The sequence below is a fragment of the Lepidochelys kempii genome, chromosome 1 (genome assembly GCF_965140265.1).
Source record: "Lepidochelys kempii isolate rLepKem1 chromosome 1, rLepKem1.hap2, whole genome shotgun sequence".
Lineage (NCBI taxonomy): Eukaryota > Metazoa > Chordata > Testudines > Cheloniidae > Lepidochelys > Lepidochelys kempii.
In genome coordinates, this window is record NC_133256.1 from 231937865 (window position 1) to 231960767 (window position 22903).

At 40.6% G+C, this 22903-nt stretch overlaps 1 protein-coding gene across 20 annotated transcripts in view; it reads right to left on the minus strand.

The window, feature by feature from the left end:
* Nucleotides 1-3305: 3305 nt before the first annotated feature.
* The window catches only part of C2CD5 (C2 calcium dependent domain containing 5), a 134842-nt gene continuing 115244 nt past the window's right edge, over nt 3306-22903 (minus strand). For 13 of the 20 annotated variants that reach the window (XM_073318152.1, XM_073318105.1, XM_073318106.1 and 10 more), the window contains 5 exons: nt 10718-10768; nt 9621-9722; nt 8524-8714; nt 5087-5233; nt 3306-4713 (listed from right to left, as the gene is read on the minus strand). In XM_073318152.1, the coding sequence (XP_073174253.1) occupies nt 4582-4713; nt 5087-5233; nt 8524-8714; nt 9621-9722; nt 10718-10768 (623 nt within the window). In that variant the 3' untranslated portion in view covers nt 3306-4581. The remainder of the gene's footprint in view (nt 4714-5086; nt 5234-8523; nt 8715-9620; nt 9723-10717; nt 10769-22903) is intronic. The other 7 variants (XM_073318132.1, XM_073318218.1, XM_073318240.1 and 4 more) reach the window with 2 other exon arrangements.

Sequence of the window (22903 nt, forward strand, 5' to 3'; positions counted from 1 at the left end):
GATTAGATAGTCAGGAGATTGGTAATTTTTAACAGAAGTATTTTGTCATATAATAGCTCATTAGGATAGCCATTCTGATTTGGTGGGGCTCCCATGGGGACAGTTGAGATACCATCTTTCCACTTCAATTGAAGAAAATAATTTTCTTCTATTCTAAAATGTTCATACAACGTGAAGCAGCTTTCTCTTCTTGAAATGATAAAGTTGTTTCTTCTCATCTTGAAGTTTTCAGAGTAACATTTAGAGGATCCTACAACTGTAAAATGACTTTTTTAAACTGGTTGTGGATCAAGATTTAACCTTTTTCCAGTTTGTCTAGTATGATAAACTCATGCCTTGTTAGTTGCATAATTATAACGCTGAATAGCCTTGTTGAGAGCACTGTCTGGGCTATAATAGGGACTGGGATTTGGAAGTGTTTACATCTTCCTTGTGGCATGATTTGACCTCTAGAGTAGCAGCAGCCATACATATTACACCTTATAAAAATATCCAGCTAAATCATATTTCAAAATCTAAATATTCCAATCAATTGTACTCACATGGAGGAGCTAATTGGCATAAGTCAACTTCTGGTTCACTCACAGCCAATCAAGTGAGTAGAGGCCACTTTCATTTTTCTATCCGCTAGTTTTTAAAAACACACGTGGGAGCAGACTACCGAAACTGGCAAAATTCCCAAAGATTCTAATAGGAGTTTTGGCCTTGTAAGTATAACATCAGGCCTGTTTCTGTGATGTTCATAAAGGCAGTGTCTTGTTTTTTTCATTAATATGTTCTCATGCAATTCCTATACACTTGCATGCTGTACATACTAAAATACCGATATAAAAAATTGAATTACTGTGCTCCCTCAATACCACATGCCGTTTACAGCTGCAATAGGTGAGATACAGTATTCCTTCAACCTGGGTTATAATTCACATCAGTTTGGTTATAGGTTCTTTTAAGAAGTGTGGCCAAGACAAGCAGAAAACAGTTGATGGAAAGAGTTGGAAATGTGTTACAGGTCTTTTCGATTTTTTTTTCCTTTGGTTCTCCCATTCTAAGCCTTTATTTTTTTAGATACAAAACAGTTACCTGGGAGTAATATTTTCCCCAATCTGAAACATTTAGGCTGCCTCTCTATGTCTGCAGAGGCAATTCAGGTTTGATCAAGAGGCTCCAGAGCCTGGCCATGCCCATTCTGTCCATACTCCAGATGATTGTTTCCAAAGCTGTATTCAACACTGAAATCTTAACAGTGGATTAAATAGTAACATCTTATTCTACCCTATGGGACCCTAGAGCTTTCCCTGTAGAGATGGATGGACCAAGGAGTTTTGGAAGCTATTGGATTTATTCCTTCAGACTCCCTGATTGTCCAAGTTTGCGGAGTTTCAAGCACTTAAAAGAACTGAACCCCCTTGTAGAGGTGTCTCCTCCAGTGTCTTGGCAGGTCTGGGGCAGAGGCCTCAGGAAGCTTTCCAGATTCAGGGCCCCTTCCCTGGCAGAAAAATGGGGCCACAGGTTGGGAACATTGTGGGAGAGCTCCCCTTCTGTGGCTCCTCAGAGGTCCCTTCACAGATGGAGCACCTCTTGGCTGGAATCAGGGTGGGGTGGGGGAGGGGGACAAAGGAAATACATTTGGTGGGTGGTTCCATTTGTAAACATTATGCAGATGAAACACAGGAGTAAAGACTGCTTGCAGCTGCACCAAGATGGATTTAAAGAGAGGTGTGTGACTAGAAGATATGTAAATTTTTATTTTTAACCAAGTTTTATTTAGTTTTTAAAATTACATCAGCTTTTAAAACAATATTTTCCACCACATTTGAAAGTTCCTGCTTGGCCACACATATGAATGGGTTCTACTTTTCAATCTTTTTGTCAGTGCTATATGGCTGTATTCATAACATAGGATAGTTGAGTACACCCAGGCTGCTCCAAATCCAAGATCCTTTGAAGTTAGTAGTTTTGTCATTGACTTCGAGGGCATCAGGATTTGCCCTGAAAAGTAACCAGGTGAGTTCCCACTGTTGCAGCAGCATACAATGGATTCTCTAGACCAGTGATACTCTGACTGAGGCTTGTGAGCCACAAGTGGCTCTTTAATGTGTGTCCTGTCACTCTTTGCAGCACATATTAAATCACTGTGAGATTTAATTATTACCCAGTCAGGGTGCTTTTACCATGTTATTAATCAATTGTAGTTGATAAAATAATACTTGGTCAGTCATTTTGCTGTGAAACTCTCTCTCTCTCTATATATATATATAATAAAAATATGAAACAATGAATTCACACTACTGTGGCTCTTTTGGGTAATGTTGATCACTAATTTGGCTCCTGAATCACTGAGGTCTGAGAATCACTGCTCTAGACATTAAGGACATGTCTACACTTGCCATTTAAAGCGGAAGAAGTTCCTTTTTTGTGCAAAAACCATGGGAGAGTCTACATGCCAATGACTTTTTGCAGTGAAACTCAGAAATTTCACTGCAAAAAGAAAACCACCTCCACGAGAGGCATACAGCTCTTACTGGTGATGCTTTTGCAGTGATGTGCAAATGAAGACATGTTCTTCCTGTTTACACAGTTTTTAGCCTCCGGAGGATATCCCACAGTGCCTAGGTGACCACTCCAGCCAGAAGCTCTGCTCCTCTATTGCCAGGTAAACAGACATCCACCCGTCCCCCTGCAAAGCCCTGGGAACTTTAAAACTCCCCTTCTTGTTTTCTTAGCAAGAGCTCACTTGTCTGGCCAGGTGACAATGCCTGCTCCAGGGAGCAAGCGATCCCCTGCTTGGAGCAATGCTGAGCTACTGGAGTTTATCAGTGTTTGGGGAGAGGAGGCTGTGCAGGGACCCAGGATACCTCGCAATCGCGCACCCCCCCAAGACCCATCATCAAACTGGAGAGAGCTGCACTGTGGGATAACTGCCCTAGAGCGCTGCTCTCATGGCAATGGAAGTGCTGCTGATGTAAACACACTCTGACGCCTGAGGAATTAAGTGAGTACACAAACCAGTGCTTTATCTTCACGGGTTCCCTATCCCTGATGAAACTTACAGCACAAAAACTCTGCAAGTGTAGACATACCCTAAATAAGAGAAGCTTTATTGATCACTGCCACAGAATTTAACAAAATGTAATTAAGCTTGATGAACCAAATCCCCTTAAGGGCACCCAATTCAAAACCTTGTTAAAGAGATTACTAATCTCTACCCTTCTTTATATTTGAAGATGAGCTTGCCATGCCATTCCAAAAGCTTCAGCATGTAGCTATTATATGCTGACCTACAACGAACAAAAAAAATCCAGTGGTTTAATACAGAAATTTATTGTACAAAGAGGAATATGATTTTCATGCTCATATACAATGGGATATTTGGGTCTGACTACATAGAATATTTACATTCAAGTTTACACATTTATTCAAGTTCCATTTTAGATGTTGTCAACACACATTCCCACAAAATTGTCTTCAAATCTAAAGAGTCAGTCTTTATATTATTCTACCAAAGTCTTCAAAAGATTTGCTGGAAATGGATTGTTTCCTTTTCCTGCAGTACCCATCATCTCCCAATTATAGAATTTGAAAGGAAACCTGACTTGCAGAAGTTAATGTCCTTTAATAGTTCTTTTATCCAAGTTAGCCAGACATTTCCAGATAGCAAAATACAGAGGGCCTGATTCTGCCTCCATATATGCAGGTGACTGTCTCTCGGATTTTGTCTGTATCAATATTGCAAGATCATGCCCTAAAAAACTGGACTTCAGTAGTTTAAGACAATATTTTGCAGACTCTTTCCAAAAAAAAAAAAAAAGGATTGTACAAATGTTAATATGGAAATGAGCTTATAATATCTGAACCAGATATAATAATTTATTTTGTTTTACTATAGTTATGCTCACAATGCAGCAACAATATCGAACATTTAAAATAAAAAAATATGTTGTACAATAAAAATATGCACTTGTTCACAAACAGCTGAAAAACATTTTCGCACGCTGTTAAATTCAGACAGTCATTTCTGGTGCTTTTTTCCTCTCAAAGTTCCATGAGCTAAAGCTCTTCACAGACTTAATTTCAGATTGATTGCTTATTTGGTAACATTTTTTTAAACCAATTCATGATCTCTTGCTCATTCAAAGGCAGCTGATTCCAGTTTCTTGATTATCTTCCAGTTTGTTTCTCAAATTAACTAAGAGTAAATTAACATGAACAAGCATTATCAGTCTCAGTTACTGTTTGAGTTATTTGTTCTGGCCCTCTCAAACAACTACATAAAGAAAAAACATAGGTAAGTTCCTGTTTTATTTCAGGAGCTCTATGGAATTCCTTTAGATCAATGCCTCATCTTCTGCCTAGATTTCACAGGGGCTAGTAATTTAAAAAAGGGAATTACAGGGTACTTGCCAATAAAATGCTGCCCTGGCTATTATGTAAAGTTGATGGACGAAGGTTAGCGATTGTCTCGGATTTAGCTGATTGTAATATTTTGGAGAATTATTGATTTTTGAAGAGGCAAAGCTATACATTCCCACACTGTGCAGAGATCTTTCTACTTTGGGGAGAGCCATTCCATGTCTTCTGGCTTCATGTCGTGACATCTCCTCCAGCACTGGCAGGTTGAGAGACTGCAGCAGATGGTTGCACTGGTATCATTTCTAATTCAGATTCACGTACAACTATCACTGCATCCCCACTGACATTTATTAGACACTGTGCCTGCAAGGAGAGAGAATTTTTAAATAGTTAAATATATCCTTTATGGAGTATATTTTCAATGAAAATCAATGAAATTCATTCACCTAGGTTCTTGCCATATCATTCTGATACGTTAACTCTAATTCTAAAATAAAAATTAAAAAAAAAACAAATCAAAAACTTCCTATTGGGTCAAATTATGCCCACTAGATCTCTTCCAAGTCCACATAACTATATAAAGAAAAAAAGACAGAGAGAGACAGACTTACTCCTCTTTGTAGTTATGCGGACTGATTAGAATAACCTCATCCTACATCGGTATTTTGCTATAAGATTGGTTACATCAGCGGGTTCTTTAATGGTCAGAGAAATTGTCATTTCAATCACAATTTACCTGATTTTTGTTTGGGTTCTCCATGAAAACACACTGTTTCATTATGTACGAGACAACTGCATTTCCCCCTAAAGCCGCAACGTGAGCCCTCACCATTGCAAACACTTCAGCAATGAAAGCATGGAGAAAGCCACTGACTCCACCCTCCTAAAAAGAAAAAACAGACACAAGTGGATTTTATGTTACTGTCACAAAACAGCACTGGATATCTTACTTATGTTTCTCTCCTTTCAAATTATTCCCTTCCAATGAATGCTGATTGGTATATATTTTAGAGGAGCAACATCTTGTCCTGTAAAATTGTACTTCCCTGTAAAATATAAAGACTGAACTTGTTCTGAGAGTTATGCATCACCTGCTTATGGGTGAATGAGCATCTGCTGAAAAACAAATGAAGAAATCCTGCTACATGAGTAAACAAGAAAAGAATAAAGAGGTTATTTACCTGTAACTGCAATTCTTCAAAATCATCACTTGAATATACCCACACACTTAAGACACTCCTGCAGAGCCCACAATTTTGTTGGGACCCCCTAGAAAACTGGTTGTTTGGAATTGTGGGCACACTCTTCAGGGGACTGGATTTTTCAGATCTGAAACAATACGTGGAGCTGCAGGCAAGGCCAGCCTCTCAATTCTTTCCACTAACTCCAATTCCTGAAGAAACAGGAACTAAGAGGAGTCATGTGGATCTGTGTAATCATCTTAAAGAACTCCAGTTACAGCCCAGTTTTTGTCACAGTGGTGCAACGCCCGCTGATGACAGCCTGCTTTTTCCACAGTCTCTCCTGCATGTGGCAGAAGGAAAACCAGACATAGAAGCTGTGCTCTCTGTTCTACACCCTGGCTGAATGAGGTCCCTGAGCCAGAACAGTTGTGACAGAGCTTTCCTTCTGTTGACCCCAACAGGATTTCTCATATGCAGAGCATATTTTGAAAAACTTAAAGGTGGTTGTTTTTTTTTTGCTTGTTTATCTGCTGTGCCATGCCAACTAAACTGGGAGGAGGAGTGGAGAGGACACTGAAGTGTACTGCTCCACATATGGTTCCTGAAGGGAGAAGAGAGTCTCCACTAACAGCCACTTTGAAGGAAGTCAGAAAGGACTGAGGAAAGAAACTGAAGTCCGTAGTGCTTGAGCCAAAATAGCTGCAAAAGCTAGGAATGGAAGATGAAAGGCAGGAACACTGACTTCCCCTGTGTCTGCACCGCTGGCAGGCAGCAAAAGGGGCACAGCTAATCTTAGAAACCTGAATGACAAGTTTTGACCGTCCCAAGTTACTATAGACGAGTAAAGAGGCTAGGAGCCAGAAAACAGGAAATATATATGATGATTAATTGATAAAAGGCCAAAATTATTTTTATTGTTCCACAATATTTCCAGGCATACAGCCTAAAGAAAGTCAACTGCAGTGAGAAACCCAATATATGGACACCAGTTTATCATCTGCATAAGACATATCCTGTCAAAATCTAAATCTACACAGATTACTGCATCAGTGCAAAAAGATCAATAGAATAATGATCCCAGTAAGTAGGCATAATAATCTAACGATACAAAGAGAAAGGAAAAGATTTTGTTTATCTGCATGTAGACTGCAGTATCTAAAACACACAGGATAAGCCAGATGTATGGCACTCTTCACTTTTTGAAAATTTTGCAAACACCTCTGAAAAGGTTAAAGGGCCTTGGACTACTCAATATTTCATAAAGGAACTGCCAAACCATCATAATAAATAATGAACAGAAAATACTATTCATATGCTCAGAATAATTTCCAAGAGTGGATATAATTTGCAACCATTTTTAGATATTATGATTATCTAACTGTATTACATTCCATCCGAGGACAATGTTGTATTAGGCACTGTGCAAACAGAGTAAAAAAAGGATCCTTGTCCTAAAGAATACAGGTGGGGAAACTGAGGCACAGAGAAATTAAGACCCTAGGGTGACAGATTAAGTTACGTCATACATCACTTTGAAAAATAACATGTAGTTTTCAATTAAATTTTAAAGATATGTAAATTACAAGGCCATAATTTGCAAGATTTAAATGTGAAGTTTGGCTGTCCAAAGCTTCTACAGTAGGGGCGAGCAAACTTTTTGGCCTGAGGGCCGCATCGGGTTTCAGAAATTGTATGGAGAGCTGGTTAGAGGAGGCTGTGCCTCCCCAAATAGCCAGGCATGGCCCAGTCCCCGCCGGCCCCCCTGGCACTCCTGCCCCATACAACCCCCCCTGTTCTCTGATGCCCCCCCCGGCCGGGATCCCTGCCCCATCCAACCACCACTTCTCCCTGTACCTTGACTGCCCCCAGAACCCCTGCCCCTGACAGTCCCCCGCCACCCCATCCAACCCCCCCTCCTTCCTCACTGTCCCCCTGGGACCCCTGTTCCCATTCAACCCCCCGTTTCCTGCCCTCTGACCGCCCTGCCCCCTATCCACACCCCCGCCCCCCGACCACCACCCTCCCCTCTATCCACCCCCACCCCCCATTACTGCACTGCCTGGAGCACCGGTGACTGGCAGCGCTGCAGCCGTGCCGCCCAGCTGGAGCCAGCCACGCAGCACAGAGGACTGGGTCAGGCCGGGCTCTGCAGCTGCGCTGCCCCAGGAGCTCGCAGCCCCGCCACCCAGAGCATTGCATTGGCTGTGCAGTGAGCTGAGGCTGCAGGGGAGGGGGAACAGCGGGGCAGGGGCCTGGCAGGAGGGTCCCGGGGGCCAGATGTGGCCCACAGGCCGTAGTTTCCTCACCTCTGTTCTATAGGATAGCACTAACAGTAAGCTGCTTCCACTGGTTATACACAGCGGCAGGCTTTTCAAACGTTTACGGCATTCCTGAACCAGCTCAGATGTATGTGGCTGGGAAGGCTTGGAATGCTGCTTGTTCAAATGGCCATATGTAATTTGTGAATCCTTGCATAAAAGACTGAATAAGGAACCCCAAAAGCCATACATGCTTTGAAAGCCTACCATTGATCTTTTCCTTTAACTAAAGATCAGTTTTTAGCATTTGAGCAAATCTCGGTTTTAGGGTCCAAAGGAGCTCCAATAGCCATTGAAATGAAAAGACATTTTTCCATTTGCTGGTTTTACTTTGTCTGGATGCGGTGCAGTGATTGGCGTACACTAAAATGGCCACCAATGATAATGGACCCACTGACCATGTAATGCTATTTTACTGGCTACATGGGTGAGTAACACTTCTTCCTACCAATTTGAAGAATAAGCAAATGAAGCAGCCCTTTTTATAACGTGAGAGGAACAACAAATAAGTGGATCACCTTTATGTGACTCCCACTCGCTTAGCACACAGTGCCTAAGTTGTGAAAAGTCAGCTCTCTTCCTGTGCCATACAGTTAATTCAGACAGTAAACTCATTTAGCTTTGTTATTATCAATTCACAAAAAAGTGCAAAGTCCTAATATGCAGCTCACCTCACGTAAAGAAGTGGTTTCTCGAATAAAAAACATGTTGATTATCCCAAGATACTTGGTTATTTTTGCCCCAGGGATAAAAGAAAGAGGTGTCATCTTAACAACCGAGACAGTAGAATTGGTGCATGATGGAACAGAACGGTGACGCAAGTGTCCCTCAGCCAGTGGACTTGCTTTGTCAAGAGAAGCAGCTAAAAAAGGTGGAAAAGAAAAGAAAAGAAAAGAAAGTAACTATTGAGTATGATCAGTGACTTGTTCTTAAAACAAAACAACTCTTCTTTATGGTTTCCAAATAGCTTGGTGATTATATTCAGCTGCCTGTGATGTTCAGCCATGTCATGAAAGAAAGGAATTTATCATGCAATGCATGCAAAAAGACAAAAAGCTGCAATGGAATTTATTTGGAAGAGTGGCATTCCTGCAAAAGAAAATATTGAGGCCAGCAGCTGCACATACAACAATCAGTTATCAGTGAAGGTAAAGGAAAAAAGGTGCCAACATTTTGAAATAAATATCTGCTGGAGGAACAAATTATTATAGGAAGAGTGTGAAAGTTATCATGTTTCCCCAGTGCAGCATTTTCCATTAACATATTCTTCATTGTCAACTTTCAGATAACCTTAATCTTGACTAATTTAAGTAAAACAGACAGATCTTCGACCAAAGAACTACTGAAGAATAACTCACAAATTGCTAATTTAGTGATAATTGGTTTGACTGTCACCTACATGATTGCTACCTGTTTCTCACAAATTTTTTTCCAAGTTTATACATACACCTACACCCACAAAGTGTATGCATATATGATATACAATTAACATGCCTATTTATAGCTATATACTTTATTGGTAACTGTTTTTTAGTAATCAACAACTTGAATAAAAAGATTGCATTCTGCATTTAAACTACTAACTCATAATTCCTAAATTAATTTATTTTGAAACAGTCACTAGAAAGCATCTGTAGTTTTTGCGCTTGGATATTTGTTCTGCTTTTGAATTGCAATGCCACTACTGGGTAGGAAACTCCACCCTCCACCACTGGGAAATCAGAGATATGTCTCAGATTATCATAAAGTGGTAGAAACATCCGCCTACTTGTCTTAATTGATCCACGCCTTATGGTCTGAGCTTTCAGTTTAATGAGCTCTATCCAGCTGTTGCATCTGTCTGCAAAGGAACTGTAATCAACTGACGTTGCTGAAAACACAGACAGAAAAACAAAAGAAAAAACAAAGAAAAAATGGATGACGTCTCTTGCCCACCTCAATGCTCCTTTTGATGAAGCAATTTTCTGTATCTGAGGAAGAATGAATATCCCTTTCATGTCTGTTTAAAGGAAAAGTTAAATGTACAGCCCTATCCTATATTGTCCAAAGCAATGTACTGATTACTGATGATGTCAAAGCTGTAAACCGACTGTGACTTCATCACTGGAAACGTGTAAATAAAATCATCACACCTTTTGCTAGCTTCTTCACCTTAAGTAACTAGTTTTAGTTTCTTAATGTTATTTTAGCTCTATTTAATCTCAATTTGTATTCCTATTCTTTTTTTCACAAGGAGCTGTTGACCATGAATTTAAAGTTCCTGGATGTAACTATCAATCACTTCTGCTGCCTTCAGCCTGAAAACATGGTTTGGGTTAGGGTAAAAGTCATGAGTTGGAACAACCTCTCAATTTTTAATGTGCAAGTATTTTCCTTTTGAAGCATTACTTTTCTCCCAAAAAGGCATTTTTACAATTAAAACCGAAGGGTTGTTTTTCTGCTATGACACTGTCTTGTTTTTAGGTTAGTACCCCTGAAACTGGTCTTGAGAACAGTTTGGCAAGCATCCAAGGACCTTTTAATAACCGATCTTTTGCACATTACTCTGTAAAAACAAAGGAATACAAATTAACATTAAAGTAAGCCAAAACGAATTAAATAACAAAACTTTTCTCTGAGGAACTACTTCTCTGGCAGATATAGTTATATGCAGGAAAGACTCTCTTAATTAGTGCAAATAATCTCAACTATCTCTTGTGATTTTTTTAAAAAACACATTCTGATATCAATAAGCCATAGCAGAGCATGCATTCCTAGGCAACCGGTAAACACTTCCTGGGTGAATGAAGACAAATGCAAAGTGTGGACCAGTGGCCCAGGAATGTCCACCCTGTTCTGGCTTATGGCTAAATTAAGTAAACTCACCTCTCTGTGCAGCTGGTATACCTGTCTGGGAACTTGCATTCTCCAGGACCTCTAGTAAGACAAAACGAATTCCACTCATGTAACATATGAACAACATTAACTGCACAGATATATTGTACAAAGGATCTTTTTTCTTCTATTAAAGATTTTAGAGATTAAACTGGCAGAAAAAAAGCTCTCTGGTGGTTTTAGGGTCTCATTACAAACATGAATTCAGTAAGTACTACATCTATGTGGATTTGATGAATGTACTCTTGTAGCATAGTACAATCAATCAATCAACTTCACCATTAAATTTAAAACACACACTATGATATGAAACTATACATACTCCTTGGCACTCAGAAGTACTTGGGTACCATTTAGAGCAACTTGCTAACAAAAAAAAGACAAAAACGAGAGATTCTGCAGATGGGTAAACAAAATTATAAAAGTATTACAGTGTGATTTATGAAGAAAGATTAAGTGAACCTAATCTGTATAATTTAGATAAAAGATTACAGCGGAGGACTATAACAGAACATATATGCAATGAAGCAGATTAATGGTTAACCCATTTGATTGGGTGCATAGAAATGCAGAGCATAGAGGATATGCATAAAGCAACTGTTACACAGAGGAGAGAGCAGTAAAAATGCAACACTCTAATCCAAATTAAGATATTTAAATTATATTTGACTGTGCTCCAAACTTTGTTACAATTGTTGACGGGAACCGGCTAAGGTTGTTCCAATACACAAACTATTATTTTAAAGGTTTTTACGTAATAATTATGGAATTTTTCATCTTCAGCTGCCTGAAACTGAGCAAGACTTCCAAGAGTTTTTTATGTTGGCTTTTATTAGAGCGGGCGGTGGGGGAGGATGGCATACTGCACTTCCTTTGGACTCAGTTGTGGCTTTGCTCCAAGCCCCAAGCTACGTGCAGCTCATAACTGCGCTATCCCTGAAGGAGGAGACAGAAATTGATGCTCAGAAACATAATGTGCCTTCCGGTTTCCCCCTGGCTCCTAGGAAATACTCTGAACCAGATCTATACTTGGCCCAGTATACTTTCCACAGAATGATGACAATAACACTCGCTGGTACTTTGGGGCAGAGTGCACTCATCACCCATACAGGTGAACAATACAGGCTGAGGTAAGTAACAGCTCTGTGAAAGCTGCTTCTTCCCATGCTGGTACCCATGATCTGGATAAACAGCTATAGCTACTGAGATGTCAAAATTATGAGTTATTGTTATTTAAGAAATGCCCATCAAGGTTTTTTAAACAAACAAACAAAAAAAAACCCACAAAAAAACAAACAAACAGAATTTCATGGGACAAAAAAAAAGACCCTAGTTTGAGGGTTTTTTTTTTTTTTTTTTTGCAAAATTTCAAAGGCCTGCTGTAAACAACAGAGGTGTGAAATCTCCTCATAACAGGTCACAGAATTATTTTATAATGGAAAGTGTTGGAAAACCTAAAAATAAGGGTAATCAGTTCCTCCTAAAATGTTTTAAGTCAAGTTGTAGTTGAGTTATTAGTACATAAAATTCAGATGATTTATTTGGAGACAGTTTTAACTTCCATGAAACTCAAATAACTGAGCAATTTTCTTCATGTTTTGGGGAGGGAAAAAAGAAAAAAAGAAAAAAAAAAAAGTCAGGCCAAGACGGATATTCCTTCCACACAAATAAAGCAAGAGGGCCATCTAAGGCCCCAATTTTAAAATTCATTGTATGTGAGCAGACTGCAGTGCCCATATAGAGTTCCACTGAAGTCAATGGGGGTTCACATGGGCACAGCAATACTCCCACACACAATGAACTGTGGAATCAGGGTGATGTAACCAGTGACCTCCAAGAAATTTAGTGCTATAATCAATTTTTACACCAAGCTGAGAGTGCTTTCTCTGCTTAGAAATGGGATCTGTTTGAGGAGGATCCTACCTTCTGTCAAATTATTCAAGCTTGATAAGAAATACTGGATAGGTTAATATTCTGGGCCCAAATCACCACTGTTATTCCCTCTGGGAAAGATCCAGTCATCGATGGCTCCCCAGTAGGTTTTAAAAGCCTTTGCACAACTTATTACTGCTTTATTCCAATCCCGTTTTATTCAATGAGTAATAACAATTATACTCAGAAAAATGGGATACATTCAAGCCATTTACATAGCTCTCAAAATTGTTTGGGGAAGGAATGCAACAAGCATAACCATAGGACTTTCTCTTCCTCTCCATAGGTTCATATACTTGTTCAATGTACTCCATTCTCCCTATCAAGATTATTTCTCGTACTTTCCAACAAATTCCCCAGGGATTTTATAAGGCATTCCTAATCATATACAAGAACAATCGTTAAACATGCCTGAGAAATGAGCAGCCTCAGAATACACTGTGTCTATCCCCAGGATGTGCTTTTTCCACATGGTTCACCTTTGCTGAATTTTCCTATAGACAATGTTGCTCTATGAAATATAGTCATGTCTGCTCTTTGTTTCTCTTTTTTTCCTTCTTATGATAGATGGCCTCTTTCACCTCTGAGATCAGACCATGTTTTCAGTAGCACACTATATAACAAGCTGTTATACACAGAGCCCTTCGTTTTCAGTTTTTATTTTATTTAATTTTTCACAGGAATTTATCGGTGTTTATCACTACAACAACAAAAACAGGTAAAAATCGATGCAAAAAACTATTAATACTTTCTATGGGTAAATGCCGGGGTTTATTTTGGTGGATGGAAGGACAGGGAAAAAGTATTCAGTAGGGAGTTCAATGTGGTTTGCTGCCAAACTAAAACAGAACTCAAAACACAATGCCACTTCTGAGTTTAAGAATATAATATATCTGTAATTCCCAAATAAACTTTTCACTTGAATATACAGTTTACTGTTGTAGACTTAGAACTGTTAGCCTATAAATATTTACATTTCATAATTGGGTCACACCATTTGCAGCGCATAACTCAACTTCATCCTTTTCTCCTGTTTTTTTGTTTTTAAACTTTCAAATACTTCCTTGTGTTCTGAAATGTATTCTGATACTGATTTTTGTTTTCTTCCCATTTTAGTGTTTTGGATCTTTAAACCGTTATCTGCTAGCAGCTTGACATGTGTATGTGGTGAGTGTGAGATTCATCAGTATGTTCAGATGTGTATGCACTTCAGAGTTTGTTTATTGTGTCTTTTGGACTAATACTTAGCCTTGCTTCAACAGGCAGCTTTGCATATACCCACAAACTAATGTATTATCGTAATACATATATCTCATGCAATGTATTGTATTTTCCAAACAAAACAAGTTATTTTTTATATATTTGAATGATATAAAAGTAGGGTGAAAATCAGAAAAAAATGAATACTTATTATAAAACCTGAGATTTTTTCGATAAAAATTGGTTTAAACTGAAAATGAAGGGGCTTAATTATACAGTACAGTAACTCCTCACTTAAAGTTGTCCCAGTTAATGTTGTTTCGTTGCTGATCAATTAGGGAATATGCTCATTTAAAGTTGCACAATGCTCCCTCATAACGTTGTTTGGCAGCCGCCTGCTTTGTCCACTGCTTACAGAAAGAGCAGCCTGTTGCAGCTAGCTGGTGGGGGCTTGGAACCAGGGTGGACCAGCAGCCCCCCATCAACATCCCGTTCCTCTAAGTTCCCTGTGCGAACCTGCCAGCAGTTCAGCTGTCCCTCCTGCCACTGCCATGTCCTGCTCCTGTCCTCTGCCTCGGAGCTGTTCCGGGGAGCCTCCTGGTGTGTGTGTGTGTGTGTGTGTGTGTGTATGTGTGTGTGTGTGTGTGTGCGCGCGCGCGTGTGCGCGCGCTAATATCAGGGTGTCCCGCTCCCCCCTTACCCCATTTCCATAGAGCGGGGGGGGGGGGGACAGAACCTGCTGTCTCAACTTCCTGATCTGGGTCAGTGTACTTAAAGGGGCAATGTGTGTGTGTGTCTGTCTGTCTCTCTCGCTCTCCCTCACACACACACACACACACACACACAGAGTGTGTGTCTGTCTGCCTGCCATGCTATCTCCCCTCCCTCCCTCCATTCGTGCTGCCTTGTAGAGTCTGAGGCTACATTAACAACATGTTAACCCTTGAGGGCTCAGCGGAGTGCTAGTTCATCATTTAGCAGTAAGGCATTGCCTGGAAAATATCCCACCTTCTGACTCCACCATCTCAACCAAGCTTCACAATCATCACCGCTGTGTACAGTATTAAATTGTTTGTTTAAAACTTATACCATGTGTACATCTATATAATATAGTCTTTTGTCTGGTGAAAAAAATTTCACTGGGAAACCCTCCCCCCCCACCCCTTTATATTAATTCTTATGGGGAAACTGAATTTGCTTAACATCATTTTGCTTAAAGTCGCTTTTTTCAGGAACATAACTACAACGTTAAGTGAGGAGTTACTGTACTTGTTTCTAGCCTAGGGAATTTCCTGCTCAGCCTTGAGGAATAAGAAGACACTACCAATAGAACACAAATATATTTAACTCAATCCTACCTGACTCTGGGGTCAAGCATTAAAGAGCTAGTACTTAATGGGAAAATGGCAGAAATCCAATACCTTCTGAACAGATATCATGTATCTGTCTCACTTTCTTCTACATTCGAGAGCACAAGAAGTATTCTGCTCAAATTATAGAAGACTTCATAAAACATTTTAGAAGAAAGGCTTGCTTAGCTGAACTCATCTACAAATGGCTCAACTTGAGAGACTATACTGAATTCAGCCTCCCACTTTTTGCTGATTTTTACAAGAAACTGTAACTCTCAGATGAGATACTGGAAACAAGTTACAGCCTTTCCCTCCTCCTTATATCTATCATTTACTTAATAAAAGTCTGAACTGTTAGTATTGCCCAACTCCCAAAGTTCAAATATCATGAACTAGGAGCCAAAGAGCCGTAATAGTTTAAAAATCCATGAGTTTTTTTTTGGCAGAGTGAAGCAAGGCCCTACACTCAACTTGATGGCATTTGTCTGTCTGTCGGTCTATCGGTCTTGTCTGTAAGGCTGATTCCCATTGATATGAGAGGAAAATCAGGGCCACAGCTCAATATGCGGGTCTCTCTCATTGGGCGTACAGCTCAGCCTACCATAAGCAACAGAGTGTGCGACTCTGTACTTAAAAAATAATAAATTTGGGACTCTTTTTCTTTGCTTCCTAAGCTTTCAGGGTGCACTCAGGTCACAATTCCAAACTTTTCTCCACAATCATGAGGTCTAGGAACTTATTTTTTTTTAAAAAAAAACCCAGAGATTCTCATGTAATCACAGGATTCCAGGAACTGGGCTTTAAGTAAAACCCATGAGATTCATGATTAAATCGAGAGGGTTGGTAACATGGCTACTATTAAGATGGGTGAAAGGCCCTGGATTAAGTAAATGCTGCAGAGGCTAACGCCCAGATCTTGCAAGGAAAACCATGTGGGCAGACTCTGTCAGCATGTGTGGAGAGTTCTAGTCCACCTATGTTGTCCTTGCACGATCAAGGTGTAGTTATCAAATCTATTGTACTTTCATCTGACAGTCTCGCTACAGTTTTACAGAAGTCATCCAGGTCTCTCCTATGAAAACCTGCATTTCCAGTCTGTTAAAAACCAGTCATAGTTGTAACAGATAGCACTTTTAAAATTTGATCATAGCTAAATGGATTATCACTGGTTCCTGGCTACTCAGAATGGCTAAAGGAAATAGCTAGCACAGCATCACATGGAGCCATGATAGCCTTGTCTACAAAAAAATTACTCACTGCTTGCTAGAGCTGTTAGCAGCGGTGCAGCTTAACTCGCACTGGAACAGAATTTAGTTACAAGTCTAGACCTGGACACATCATGTTTCCTTCTGAAAAGGACTTGAACACAATCTGTCCTTGCCTACGCTTGCAGTTAAACTGTGCTCCAACTTTGATTTAGCTGCACTTGTTACTGACACCCATTGTCAGCAATGGGTAATTTTCATAATGTAGGAAAGTCTTATCAGAACCAATCTGGAGCTAGTACAAAAAGTCAATCTTAAATAAATCAAATTATAAATAATACAATTTCTGGGACTACTAGGTCTGTGGATTATTTTTTTATTTACATTGATCATAACTTCTTTTCGCTCTTTCAAGTATAAGAACAATAACAGTAAAGTAACTTGAATTCATACTAATATACTGTTATATACTTATATAAATTGTGCTGGTTTTAAAACATCTGCTGTACCTTAACAGGACACTCACTCAACTTGACATTTTTTTAAAATTCTCTAATTTTAAGAAATTCACATTTCTGAACTATCACCCTTTAAATACTAGAATATATGTATTTTAAATCTATTTTTAAAGTTGTATAAAGATGCTCCTATTTCCCTGCTGATGTTCTGAAGAGTCTTTACAGCAAGGGAGAGTGGGTGCAACCAAGAGCCCCCTCTTGCCCTTCCATTCACATACCTGTCTGTTGGCCAGCATCTTCAGCAACAGCAACAAAGTACGACCTCCCAACTTCTAAACTACTCCAGGACCTGTACTGGAGACCCAATAAGTCAAGAACCTCTTCTTCCTTTAGTCTCCAAAGATCCGAGTAGAGAAGAGGGCTTCACAACCCCTTCCCTGGCTGCTGTTGCTCCCTAACCTGGTGCAGGGAAGAAAGAGGCTCAGCTGCTCCACTTCCATGCTCCCATTGCTATCAGCCACATTCAGGATTATAGGGGAGGAAGAACAGGGTGCCCAAACTCTGTTAGGGTTCCAGGGACTCCCACTGTCCACAGATTGCTGTTAACCACAGAATAATGTGACGGGTCTCTGGGAAAAGGCCTCACTCACTCTTCTGGACCCAAACTCTGCTGCTGTTGCAAGTAAACATCCTCTTGAAAGGCCTAGGGCATGTGCTCCCTGCCACAGAGCTGCATGAGAGTACTGCCATCAAACTAGTATGTGAGATAGGACGACCAACAAAACAATGAAATCAGCTATACAAAAAATGTCACCAAATGTACAATTTAAAAGTGAAAAAGAGAGAAACATTTTCTTTGCATTAACTTTTCAGTTATACTAATCTTGGGTTTTACTTTACCAATAGTAGACAAAAGTGTGCAGACAGAAATGTGACGTTCAAGTTGACTGTGTGCCCCTTTAATATGCTGTGGTGGTAGTAACAACCTACTGAAGCCATAAAGTGTATTATGAAAGCTTTAAAATGAGATAATATATAAAAGTCTGCAGGCTATTATATGAATATGAGTCTTTGTAGACTTCTGTTGCAGGGATGATAAAAAAACTATTTTTTCATTAGTGGTTAATATACCAAAAGAGTCTGTGCCAGTATGTTAAAGCTAATGATAATTTTACAGAATAGTAAGTAAAATATGGGGGATTATCATCAGAGTAGATAATTTACTTTTGAGATAATTATATAATTACATTGAGACCCTAGTGCCTATATGTAAACAATCAAAAGAGATTAGATAACTGTCTAGTTAAAAGATTCCAGAACAGTGTACTGTACAATATGACAAAATGTGAAGAACACTGAAAAAGGTTATTTGCTTACATAGGAATAGACTACCCTCTACTGGTCACTGGCTAGTATGCAAATAAAGTGTTCTAGTATTAATAGAGTGAAAAGATACTGAAGACTCACAAATACTATAGTGAGTTAACATTGAAATCCATACTGAAAGAAGGCTAGTTTGTGTAATAAAATAATGGAAACCAAGGAAGTGCCACATCAGGGATGCCATCATGCTTAATTTAATGGAAAATTAAGAGAGTCAGTTACCAAAAAATTGAATGTAATCTTTGGAGAATGGTCTCCTGCTGCCACAAATGACGAATGTTTCACCTCTCCCTTCATTGTGATTACAGTTGGGGAAAGAGGGTTGAAGTGGAAAAAAACAGAGGTCGAAATGGTTATGTCTGGGTTTTCAACCGTTCTTCCTGTATAACTGGCTAAACTGTTAAAACATTGATTCTCAAAGGCATGAGAGATCTATGACACTGACTGATGGACACCAGAATACTCGGAAGACTAAATAATACCCAGTGCCTTAGTAAAACAACAGAAGGTAACTTTGAAATATCCATCTGGAGCTTAAAATAAAGGGAAGCATCTCTGTTTTGCACAGAATTTGTATATGTATACCAGATTGTTCACAGAGTCACAGAAATGTAAGGGAGAAAGGGATCTCAAGAGGTTATTTAGTCCATCCTCCTACACTGAGGCAGGGTTTAGTATATCAGGACCATCCCTGATAGGTATGTGTCTAGCCTGTTCTTAAAAACGTCTATGACAGGAATTCCTCAACTTCTCCAGATAACCTGTTCCAATGCTTATCTATCTATCATGGGGGCTGGCCCTTAAGGGACGGGGGTGGTCAGGCACCCATCTTAACTGTGGACTCCAATAAGGAGAATGAGCAAACACAGATCCACCTGGGGAAGAGACAATTCTTTAACTAGCTGGGTGACAATTAACTAGTTAAAGAACATAGCCTTAGGAAGAGTTATGATGGCTCAGAAAGGAAGTTAGAGCTCAGAGAAATGCTTCTAAGCAGAGGGCTTCCCAGGGTGATGGAGCCTCACTAGGAAACCAGGGAAGAGTGCTACTTGCAGGAAAGGAAAAGGAAGACCTGTGAATGCCAAGCCCTAGCAAAACCTGGTCCCAGTGGCAGGACCTCAACAAGTAACAGTAAGAACTCCAGATCACAAAGGAATTATATGCTGCTCCAGAGAAGGGTTTCTGGGGTTTAAACTCTCCGGGTACCCTGAACTCAGATGAAGAACCATTCCTCAGCTGATAACAAGAGGCCCTGGGTCAAAAGGGCCCCACTTGCAAGAGCCTGGATGGAGGACACAGATGGACTTAAATTGGGTTGATTGACTAAGGCTAACTCTGCCCTTTCCCCCATCACCCTCTACCCCTCTACCCCCAGCTAAGATGCTGAGGTGGAGGCTTATTTGCAGAAACATGTTCCACCTTTCGATTAGATAAACTAGACCTCTGAAAGGGCACCATTCAATATACATATAAGTCTCACTGCATTTACAGAAAGCATGCTAAGGGGAACTGAGGCAGTGACAGAGACACTCCAAGGGTGCGTGCCTGGAAAAATCATGGAGCAGGCCCTCAAGAAATCAATTCTGAAGCACTTAGAGGAGAGGAAAGTGATCAGGAACAGTCAGCATGGATTCACCAAGGCAAGTCAAACCTGACTAGCCTAATTGCCTTCTATGATGAGATAACTGGCTCTGTGGATGAGGGGAAAGCAGTGGACGTGTTATTCCTTGACTTTAGCAAAGCTTTTGATATGGTCTCCCACAGTATTTTTGCCAGCAAGTTAAAGAAGTATGGGCTGGATGAATGGACTATAAGGTGGATAGAAAGCTGGCTAGATCATCGGACTCAATGGGTAGTGATCAATGGCTCCATGTCTAGTTGGCAGCCAGTATCAAGTGGAGTGCCCCAAAGGTCGGTGCTGTGGCTGGTTTTGTTCAATATCTTCATTAATGATCTGGTGGAGGGCGTGGATTGCACCCTCAGCAAGTTTGCAGATGACACTAAACTGGGAGGAGTGGTAGATATACTGGAGGGTAGGAGGGATACAGAGGGACCTAGCTAAATTAGAGGATTGGGCCAAAAGAAATCTGATGAGGTTCAACAAGGACAAGTGTAGAGTCCTGCACTTAGGACAGAAGAATCCCATGCACTGCTACAGACTAGGGACCGAGTGGCTAGGCAGCAGTTCTGCAGAAAAGGACCTATGGGTTACGGTGGATGAGAAGCTGAATATGAGTCAACAGTGTGCCCTTGTTGCCAAGAAGGCTAACGGCATTTTGGGCTGTATAAGTAGGGGTATTGCCAGCAGATCGAGGGACGTGATCATTCCCCTCTATTCGACATTGGTGAGGCCTCATCTGGAGTAGCGTGTCCAGTTTGGGGCCCCACGCTACAAGAAGGATGTGGAAAAATTGGAAAGAGTCCAGCGGAAGGCAACAAAAATGATATGAGCACTGGAGCACATGACTTATGAGGAGAGGCTGAGGGAACTGGGATTATTTCGTCTGCAGAAGAGACGAATGAGGGGGGATTTGATAGCTGCTTTCAACTACCTGAAAGGGGTTTCCAAAGAGAATAAATCTAGACTGTTCTCAGTAGTAGCAGATGACAGAATGAGGAGTAATGGTCTCAAGTTGCAGTGGGGGAGGTTTAGGTTGGATATAAGGAAAAACTTTTTCACTAGGAGGGTGGTGAAATGCGTTACCTAGAGAGGTGGTGGAATTTCCTTTCTTTGAGGTTTTTAAGGTCAGGCTTGACAAAGCCCTGGCTGGGATGATTTAGTTGGAGATTGGTCCTGCTTTGAGCAGGGGGTTGAACTAAATGACCTCCTGAGGTCCCTTCCGACCCTAATATTCTATGAGCACATTTTCCTTATAGTTAGAAATTTTTTCTTTATATCTAACCTGAATTTCTCTTACTGTAAACTTAGCCAATTACTTCTTTTCCTAACCTTGATGGATATGGAGAACAAGTGATCAACATCCTCTTTATATCAATCTTTCACATACTCGAAGACTGATGTCTCCTTCCTACCTTTTATCTTCTCTAGACTAAACGTGCCCAGTTTTTCCAACCTTTCTTTTCACAGGCTATAATAAAAAAGTTAAACTGATCATAGCAGAAAAGAACAAAACAAAAAAAAACAAAAACCCACCAGAAGAGGATACTGTTCCAAACTGACTGTATTGACCTCTGGAAAAATCTGAACAATGGTGAAACTTCTTCTTTTATAGCATATGCGACATTATACAACAGGTAGAAGAGGGAGCTCTCTAACCATCCAAAATGAAATGTTCATAATAAACAGTGATCTCCTTCGTTTATTAAACTTATTTCATTCCAAAACAATTTGGGCCAGAATCTCAGCTACTACACATACTGAAGTAAATGGAACTGATTTACAGGAGCTGACAATCTGACCCTTTAATACACTTATACAGGAAACACTTCATCCATTGTTGAAATGCAACTACCTTTGAGGTAGAATGCAATAGCTGTTTAACAATGGAAAGCACCACTAAACAGCAACATAATAGCCATTTGTCAGGGAACCTTAAGCCCTGGTCTACACTAGGAGTTGAGGTCGAAATTTAGCAGTGTTAAATCGATTTAACCCTGCACCCGTCCACACAATGAAGCCCTTTTTTTGACCTAAAGGGCTCTTAAAATCGATTTCCTTACTCCACCCCCGACAAGGGGATTAGCACTTAAATCGGTCTTGCTGGGTCGAATTTGGGGTACTGTGGACGCAATTAGATGGTATTGGCTCCGGGAGCTATCCCAGAGTGCTCCATTGTGACCGCTCTGGACAGTACTCTCAACTCAGATGCACTGGCCAGGTAGACAGGAAAAGGCCCGCAAACTTTTGAATTTCAATTTCCTGTTTGCATGGTCACCTGCAGCTTGCCATGTTGGCCAGAGCTCATCGGCAGAGGTGACCATGATGGAGTCCCAGAATCGCAAAAGAGCTCCAGCATGGACCGAACGGGAGGTACGGGATCTGATCGCTGTATGGGGAGAGGAATCCGTGCTATCAGAACTCTGTTCCAGTTTTCAAAATGCCAAAACATTTGTCAAAATCTCCCAGGGCATGAAGGACAGAGGCCATAACAGGGACCTGAAGCAGTGCTGCGTGAAACTTAAGGAGCTGAGGAAAGCCTACCAGAAAACTAGAGAAGCAAATGGCCGCTCCGGGTCAGAGCCTCAAACATGCTGCTTCTATGATGAGCTGCATGCCATTTTAGGGGGTTCAGTCACCACTACCATGTTGTTTGACTCCTTCAATGGAGATGGAGGCAACACAGAAGCAGGTTTTGGGGACAAGGAAGATGACGATGGTGAAGTTGTAGATAGCTCACAGCAAGCAAGCGGAGAAACCGGTTTTCCTGACAGCCAGGAACTGTTTCTCACCCTGGACCTGGAGCCAGTACCCCCCGAACCCACCCAAGGCTGCCACCCAGACCCGCCAGGCGGAGAAGGGATCTCTGGTGAGCGTACCTTTTAAAATACTATACACGGTTTAAAAGCAAGCATGTTTAAGGATTAATTTGCCCTGGCATTTGCGGCTCTCCTAGATGTACTCCCAAAGCCTTTGCAAAAGGTTTCTGGGGAGGGCAGCCTTATTCCGTCCACCATGGTAGGACACTT